Source organism: Micromesistius poutassou (assembly GCF_964030765.1).
Source record: "Micromesistius poutassou genome assembly, chromosome: 20".
NCBI classification, from domain to species: domain Eukaryota; kingdom Metazoa; phylum Chordata; class Actinopteri; order Gadiformes; family Gadidae; genus Micromesistius; species Micromesistius poutassou.
In genome coordinates, this window is record NC_140290.1 from 12,893,324 (window position 1) to 12,902,884 (window position 9,561).

The 9,561-nt window shown below is 46.7% G+C and overlaps 1 protein-coding gene across 1 annotated transcript in view; it reads right to left on the reverse strand.

Moving 5' to 3' along the window:
- ppp1r9a (protein phosphatase 1, regulatory subunit 9A) overlaps window positions 1-9,561 on the reverse strand; it is a gene marked incomplete at its 5' end in the record, with an annotated part of 20,624 nt that extends 11,063 nt beyond the window's left edge. Inside the window, one exon of the mRNA XM_084484875.1 lies at window positions 8,197-9,561. Coding sequence (XP_084341001.1) covers window positions 8,197-9,561 — 1,365 coding nt within the window. The remainder of the gene's footprint in view (window positions 1-8,196) is intronic.

Sequence of the window (9,561 nt, forward strand, 5' to 3'; positions counted from 1 at the left end):
CACACACACACACACACACACACACACACACACACACACACACACACCACTCAACCAGAGACACTTGGGCTATGGCAAGCGCAGTCAACAGCCAATACGTAATAAATAGAGAAATGAATGACTGGGGCATAGGCAGCGGGTAGGGAGTAGAGGGGGCAAATTGGCCAAGCTGGCCCAGCCCGTGTGCAGCCGCCCACCACTGATGACATTAAGAATAGGACCTGCGACGGCGCAGAGGCCACCGCTGTTCAGACGGAGATGGATTGTCCACCCCTGTGGCACAAGCCCAGCTAAGCCAGCAGTGGATTAAGCAGAGCCTGGCACACACACACACACACACACGTATGTGCACACACACACACACACACACACACACACACACACACACACACACACACACACACACACACACACACACCACACACACACACACACACACACACACACACACACACACGGCCGTCGTGGTGGCAAGAGACATTGGTCGTCATGGCAGCCAAAGACATTGTGATGTCATGGCAGCCAGAGACATTGGTCACCATGGCGGCCAGAGAAATGTAGTTGTCATGACGGTCAGAGGTGATCGCCATGGCAGCCGACTGACGCTGTGCTTGGTGAATTGAGAGGGATCTGGTGGCTCATTGGATGAGAAAGTTCCTGGTGCTGGAAAGGAAATATATGAAACCCTGTGTATGATGGCTGAATATGAGCAGAGTGACACTTAGCAAAACAAGAAGACAAGGTGAAAAAGTGACTCTTTCCTCATTTCAGAGACTGGATGCCCCAGAGATTCACATAATTTGATATATAAAAGATACTTTGAGAATCTAGTAAGTGTTATGGCCTAGGGGAACCAGCCGGTAGCATGGAAGTTGTCAGCTCTCTCAGATTGACACAAAAAAGCCATCTAAAGCCAAACAGGTTTCCAAACAGGTTTTGACGCAAGTAATTCATTTTACATTCAACTGAACAAAACGTACAAAGACAAAAACTCACATGAACACACAATGCTAATGGGTGAGCAGGAACAGGGCAGAAAGGTGTGGTCCACTATTGATTTTTAAACCACCTGGCAACATGGTCTGCCACCTGGCAAGGCCATCAGTTAGGTCACACCCACACATTAAACATGCACACCGATTAACTCATCATCCAATCAACTCAAACGAACAGGCTAGCATGCAAGGACATATGAACACAGGAGGGACAATAACACAAACAACTATGACCAAGGGTCATAACAATGAGAAAGAATGTATGATATACAGTATGCATAAGCTAGAATTGCACTATGTTAGCAAATGAAAGAAATATAAAGTACACACAGTGGCAAAAGTACAAGAAAAAAAAAGTACATACATACATGTACCGATACTGTGTTCAAATGAAGGGAGTAAAAGTAAAAAGTTGTTACAAAAGAGTTGTCATGTTTTTAACATAAATACTCAGATACCTGAACAATGAACTCAAGTACAGTGACAGTAAGTATTCATACTCCCTGACTTCCCGCCTGAATATAACGTCATGTATGTAAAGAGAAAACCGCCCAAACAGTATCTGGCAGACACTAAGCGCCCAGACCACCATGAACAAGACCCGTTGGTTAGCCCAAATAGAGAGAACAACTGGGAATATGGGAAGTGAAAGCAGGAAGCTCCTGCAGCGAAAAAACAGAGATGGAGCCAAGAGTTACTAAACCAATGTAACTCAATGACAGCCACCCCTGGCTCCTATTGTGACAGGGCCACAGTAGGGGAGGTTGGATTTGGAAATGAGGATACAAACTGGTTATGCTGACGGTTATGTCTTGCATGCAAATCATTCTTTAATGCTCAGTTGCTTTGCTTCATAATTCATCAGTCTGTTGTGATACAGGTGATACAGTGTAGAGTGCAGCGTTATGAGGTGCCACGTTCTGTGGTTCTAATCGACTCTCTGTGTAGCGTAACGATAACCGCATTGGAAGACTGTGTGCCCCCCCCACACACACACACACACACTGTGTGCACTGTGGGCCCCAAATCAATGAATAAGTGTGTCTGTAGTTTGTAACATTTGATGGAAAATATCTTCATCCAACTGCCATTTGTGTACATGTATATTCATGTTTAACTCAGGATAATATTTTCCCTGAACAAAGACCTACAATGACCGGTCAAGCAACTGAAAGCCTTGTTCTGTAAAAATCCATAAGAAAACCCCAGGAAAAACACATGCAATTGTCAGTCAAACAACTGTTTCTAGTTGTAGAATGGAGTTACGCCAGACAAATATCCCCACATTGTGAGCCTCTCAACACTACCATGGTGTTGAAATCCATTTGGTATATGCCTGGCAATAGGATGAGTCAGCTAAAAGGCTATTAGGGACGGGGGGCCAAAAAAATGATTCATCTGAGCATTGCAATTTGTTGCTTCTACAGGACTTGAATCACGTACTCATATCACCAGGTTGACCAAAAAAGCATTTATATACATAGTCGTTTTTATAGCATGAAGCGTCAGTTATCTTAGTGGAAGCAAATAATAGTACCATCCTACAGAGGGAGCTATAGTGTAATCACCTGTTCTCTACGTTAATTAAAAAACACTGCCGGCTTCTAGAACCGGAACCGGAACCGGAACATTAAACCTATGCGTTGAACTAAAGATAAAATCGCACAAAGCCATCTTAATATCGTGTCGCAATATTTACAGAATCGTAACATTGCAGCATCTCGATACATATTGCATCAGCACTCCAAAACTGTAGCAATCATCCCGTGAGGTCCCTGTTGATATGCTGTGCGTGAGGGGGGTTAGTAGTAATGATGTACGAGGCAAGCGTGCAAACGGGTCACAAAGGTGACGGATGACGACAACACTGTTATGGTGCCCTACTGGCCGCCTGCGAAACCGCAGGACCTGTCTCGCCTTTCACGGGGCGCATTAAAAATAAATTCTCCTGGGAGGATCGCATGTCAGAGAAACAGAAAACAAAAACATCTATGCATTAATGATGAAGAGACTCAAAACCAAGTTCTGTCACACACACACACACACACACACACACACACACACACACACACACACATACACACACGTCACACCCCCACACACACAGACACGCAGCACGGGTGTCCTCAACGCTGGCACTCAGGAGATAGTGGACTTTGTTGCATACTGGAGTACCATGGAAAAATAGGGTTTGGGATCGGGGGGACAGTGCTGGATATTGTCGCTGTCCACACGACAATAGCAATATTTCATTTTCAAAGTGACTGCATTTGTAAAATAGGACGATGCCATTATAGGTAGGCCTACATCTTCCAACACTCATAGGTTTGAGTCAAGCTGCTATATATATTATACAAATAAAAACAGAGATATAATATTTGTGTACTATTTTCGCCCCTCCTCCTTACACTGAATCCACCGATTATGTGGTGGTTTTATCATGAGGTGTCGGTGGGGCTCAATTATGCAGTAGCTTCTTTATTAATGTCCTCGTCAAACTCTATTCTCCTCTGTCCAATTAAGAGAGGCCAGGGAAACCATAATGAGGAAACGGACGGCTTCTCAGAGAATGGCTTCACTGAGCAGACACACACACATCAAGACACACACACACACACACACACACACAAAAGAAGAGGAAGGAGGAGGAAAACCGTGGAAACAAGGGGCGGCGTCAAAGGCTGAGAGAGATAGAGAGAGAGAGGGAAAGAGAGAGAGATAGATAGAGAGACAGAGAGAGGGGGAGAGGTCAGGCTGTGAAGATGTATGGATGTAGGAAAATGGTGTGATGTTCAAGAGACACCTTTTACCAGCTGTAATTCTATGTTTGGCATGTTGAGATTGCATACCAAAAACGTCCCTGAATACTTTTAATAATGTCCTCTGTTGTCAAAGCCAACTGTACTGCAGCATAATTTAGAGCCAAATGGAGTTTAATATCGGGATATTTTCATATTTGCCCAGCTCAAAGATAGGACTGCCAATAATACAGCTGTCAATTTTTTTTCTGCATACAAGTTGTATCAAGGTAAATGAACGCCATAAAGCACTCCATGTACAAATAAGGATCAAATCGTCAAACCAGGATTAGTCGTGCTTATCAATATGAAACTTTCACTGACAAATATATAGACGGGATACTTTGCCAACATGTATGGGAACATCAAACCCTGGCTCCTAAACCGCATTGAGCAGTCAAGAACAGACTGCACTCAAACACAATAATCCCTTCCAGTCCGTCTGCAAAGTTCCTGGCTACGCACCATCTCATCCGAGCAAATTATAACGTTAAAAGATGCCTCAGATTAAGTCTATTTATTTATTTTGTCTTTAGATGGAACAGCCATTTATCATTGACATCCTGGAGGCAGTGAGATATTAGCAATATTGGCAATTTGAGATAGCATAGATAAGCTAGTGGCTTTACATCCTCACAAGAAGAGCTGCCGTGATGAATGAATGAATGAATATGACGAGAATATATAAGAAGACATGGGATGAAGTGATCGCACAGTTCTTTATTTAGATGAGGATTGGATGATTTGGGTCAGATTTACAATGAGTCCCTACACGTTTTGCTTTTGGCCCCCTAATCTGCAGAGATGCTGAAATCTGAGTTTCAGCCAATGTTCAAATAACGACCTCACATCCTCTTATGATAAACTTACATCCTTTGATTACTAGGAGCTAAACCACCCAGACCTTCACTCAAAAATCCTATATAATTCAAGTTTATGTATGTTTTTACGATTTAAAGTTTAGTGCAGATATTTAATTCTGAAGTCGTAAATAATAGATAATGTCTTAAACCAGTGGAAGAATCACACAAACGTGTTTGACTAAAGCCCCATGAGCACAGAATGGAACAGTACAATTTAAATAGATTCAAAAACTCTTGTTAATATGCTCTGCTCTCTGCTTGATTGTACAAATGGACAAAACCTCCAATTTTTTATAAATTATCCAGACATAGACATACTATATATATATCAAGAATTGAAAGAGAGTGTTCACAGAGACCTTGATATCGGTCAGCACAACATCACGATGTGTACTACCTCTAAAGGCATTCACTCCGTACAGAGCATGAATGATTTTCATGGTTTAGAGCCCTGACATTAAAATAAGAAAGGGGAACAGCAGAGATCCTGTTGCAGCCTCTCATGTCAAAGCCCTCGGCACCGCAGCTCCATATCAGAAGGACATTTTGTAACCACGGGCAGTGCATTTCACTCGTGCTATTACTAAGTATAAATTCTCTCCACAAGACCCAGAGTCATATGAGGAGCCTGACGGGAGGACTAAAGCCTGATAGGAGACGCCTTGGATGGCAGATGATCATCTGAACAGCTAGGAGGCCTACTGCAAGTCACTTCAGACACAATCCACTTGCACTCTGCCGGGCCTAGATCAAGTGTAAACAACGGTACACAACAGGTCATGAACAACAACGCTGCAGACAGCAACGAAGGAGGGTTGGAGGGGTTTGGCACATTGCTTGGTTGAACAAGGAAACTGTTACACTTTCCATAGGTCAGCAGTTCAGCGATGCAGACAGCGCCTCTACCTCATCCAATAGATTCTGATCTCACAGCTGATGAAATGAAGGAATAATACTAATACTAATACTTATTCTACTAACACTACTGCTACTACTCCTACTACTACTCCTACCACAAATAATAATATGGTATTAATAATGCATTAACAGAGTATTCAGAAATAGCATATTTTCTGTGACTGTAGAAAGTCACATGAACAGGAGTGAGACCACAGCGATGTGCTTCTTCCTGTACCCGGTGACCCCTGACCGCGGATCAGAAGAACTCAGAACACGGCTGCCCCACAGCATGAACGCCAACATCTGGCCGTGTGCCACTAAGATCTCTAAATTAATTACGTTTTCAAAGCCGTATGTTGATATGATTTTATCGGCTTTACGCGACCCACGCAGAGAAATATTACACTAAGAGGAATAGGGGAGGGGGTGATGGGAGAGGAGGAGGGGGGGGGGGGGGAGTCAAGTTAAGTAAAAGATTAGCGGGGGGTCAAGTCAGTCCCGTGCGCGGTCAGCTCGCAGAAAGAGAGAGGAAAGGCTTTGTCTGTTTCAGCAGAGGCCAAACAAAAGACAGACGGCTGGTTGTTAGCCCACGTGGCGACAGAGGGCGTGTGCTGCAGGCAGGTGGGAGGGACGTATATAATGTGGATCTGTGGACGTGGGCCTGCATTTAAATGAGTGTGCGTGCGTGTGCGTGAACATGTGTGTGAATGTGTGTGTGTGTGTGTGTGTGTGTGTGCGTGTGAGCACGCGGTTGTCTGCGTCCTTGTATAAGGAGGTGCTGCGTAGGGGTAAAGCAGCCTCTTTTGAATTCCATTTCCATATGATTAATGGGCATCATGTTTTTTTGGAGAGAACACAGAAGACTGAATACCCAGTATTTCCCCCCCCCCCCCCCCCCCCCCCCCCCCGGAAACGACAACAGACAAAAGAGGGAGGAGCCAGCATCCACCAGCCTGACCGACCTATAATTGGACCACAAGCGGTGTGCTCCACTGTGTTCCATATTCACATAATGAGAGTGTTAGCACTCAGACTCTCTTAGCGTAGTAGACAAGCCCCGTTCTGCACAAAGGCTCAACCGCGTTCAAACGTCGGTGTTCAAAAAATAAAAAAGGTACAGGATGCAGGGTGTAGCCATAGATCATCCTGAAAAATTGCCGGTATCATTGCAATTAGTGACGCTAGAGGTTGTTATTTGATGGATAGGTTGCGATATTGTGTGTGTGTGTGTGTGTGTGTGTGTGTGTGTGTGTGTGTGTGTGTGTGTGTGTGTGTGTGTGTGTGTGTGTGTGTGTGCGTGCGTGCGTGTGTGTGTGTGTGTGTGAGTGTCTGTGGGTGTGGGCATGCGGGTGTGTACCAATGTTATTGCTTCAATTGTGCGACAACGAGTTTGTTTCTCTAAACAGTCCATGCAATAGATTGTGTTAGAGAGAGTGAAACAGAGGGGAAAAGAGAGGAATTAGAATAGAAAGAGAAAGAAAGCAAGAGAGAGAGAGAGAGAGAAAGACACACATAACCAAAGACGTAAACATAGTTTCCACCGGGAGATTAGCGAGCTTGCTTGTCATATTTACTTCTGAATAACTGGGCTAATTGTTCTGTTTCAATGCAGCATGCTAAGAGGATTGATCCATAACCCGTGGCATGCTTCTCAGAACTTAATCCATCGCATAACACTTCATGTCTATTGCCATGTCTGGGGTTAGCACGGACACATAAGCATACACACATGCATACCAACATCAACTATACGTTGAGAAAGTTAAGCTTAGTTATTCATTCCAAACCAAGGTAGATCATGCAATGGATTACATAATGGGTCTTTAATCCCCAGACATGTCCCACAGCTCTAAACCCTATTGTGAAACTAATGACCTCCAACAAAACACATAATATTCGGGGGGATTCTTCAGGCCATCATGGCTGCATTGTTATCGTTAACAATGGTTCTCTTGAGAGAGTCCGTCTAAATGCTGCAATTATTTGGTCTTTATGCAGGGGAACATCCATGGATATGGACAGTTAAATTGTGTTTTAGCTATATCAAATCAACACAAGACACAACTATTATTCTAAGAGTATAATTTGTCTATAAATATGCAAAATCTGTTAGCATGATCTAAGTTTGAATCATAAGATTGTATAAGCCCATGTTTCTATCGCTGCACAAGTATAGTGAGTGATGGGAGTACGGGATCATCACATGTTGGTTGTGTGAAAAGTGCGTGGGGTGCAGAGTCTTCGTGACTCATGAACACATGCACAGATGTTCTTCCAATTCACATGCCAGTTTTCCAGAGGGCAATGCAGTGACCTCAAGCTCTGCCTCAAACTCACACAATAAAAGCCACTCTGCATCAGCAGCAAGATAAGACAGGTGGCTCAAGTGATGCTAGCTGGTTGTCTTACCATAGCATGGTTGGTAAGCATGCTAAAGCTGGCTAACTAGTACTTATCTTGACGTTACATTTCCGTTAGCTTATAGTCAAAGCCAGATAATGGTTGTTGTTGTATTCTTTATGTTGACTATAAGGAAGAGATTCAGCCAAGAGTATTCATTGGATCTTGCTGTATGTTCCTCTTACTCTCACAAAGGGACTTTAGTCAGTGTGTCATCTGCCCCTCGATTACACAACTCACCGTCATAGGAGCAGTGCTGAAGCAAATCTTCCTCTTCGGAGGGACGTCTTCCTGGTTTTCTTCCGGCAGGCCGGGGATCTCGGTGAGCTCAGCGCCCGGGTCGTAGACGATATCATCGTCGTCTCCGTAGAAGTCGTCCTCCGGGTCCGTGCAGCTCTCCCCCCAACCCTGGTAGCAGGCGTCTCCGTCGGCGTTAAAAATGATACGCTCGTTCCCCGCGTAGTCCTCGTCGCGGTCGTCCGCCGGGTCTTTGGCGGTGTCTCGGACCTTCTCCCCTCCGGAAGCGTCCAGGCCGTCCTTCACCGGGGCCCCAGAGTCCTGGCCAGCTTTGTCCCCTGCATCGTGTGCATTCGCTAAAGAATTGGACAGGACGTCTGTCTCCAGGTTTTTCCTTCCTGAATCTTTGTCCTCTTCGCCGCACGATCCGTTGACTTGACCTCCGTTGGTGTGTGCGGCCGACACGCCGCGCCCTCTGTCCTCACCGCCATCTGCAGCCTGGCCGGGCGTGTCGGATCTCTGCTGGGCCCCCTCTTGCTGGGCCCCGGGTACGGGCTCTGCCTGAGGACTCGGGCTGAGGAGGTCCTCGGAGGATGAGGACGCGGGGAGCTTGCCCCCTATCCGGTTACGGTGGGAACCGCGGACGGGGGACTGGCGGGAGTCATCCTCGCTGAGGTCCCCTCCGTGGCTCCGATGGTTCCCGTCCGGGGAGTAGAGGGCCCGCCTGCTGACTCCTCTGTAGTGTACGCTCTGTCTGTCTGTCTGTTGGTCTGCGTTCTCAAAGACCGCGCTGAGCTGACTGACGGTGGGCGAGGAAGCCTCTGCCCGGGAGCACAGGGAATCCAGCGAGTCCGTACTGCCTCGATTGGACCTGCTACCCCGCCAGTCGTCCAGGTGCTCGTGGGAGCCCCTCTTGTCCCGCCCGTGGGGGTAGACCGGCGATTGCGACTGGTCGCGGGACTGCTGCTCAAACCGCATCCTGGTCTCGGAGAACTTGGCCCCCGCGGCGCCGATCCGTTCGGCCGACAGCGAGTGCTGAAGCTTCAGCACCAAGCCGTCGGCCTTGTTGACGGAGTTGGTGGGCTTGGCCGTCTTCTGGGGAGAGAGCTCGTCCCGGGCCTGAGTCTTAGCCCCGGGAGGCTCCGTGCCCATCTGCATGAACATGTCCTTGATGCGGCTGACGTGGGCACCGTATTGGCGGCCCCTGGGCTGCTTGGGCCGCTCGGGGCCCTTGGGCTTGGAGCCCCCATCGATGAGGGGCTGGTCAAAGGCCTTTTTAAGGGCCTGGAACTCGGCGCGGTAGGCGTTGCGGTGGGGAGAGGCACTCCGCAGGGTGGTCCTCTCCCCGGAAGCCTCTGTCTTCAGCAT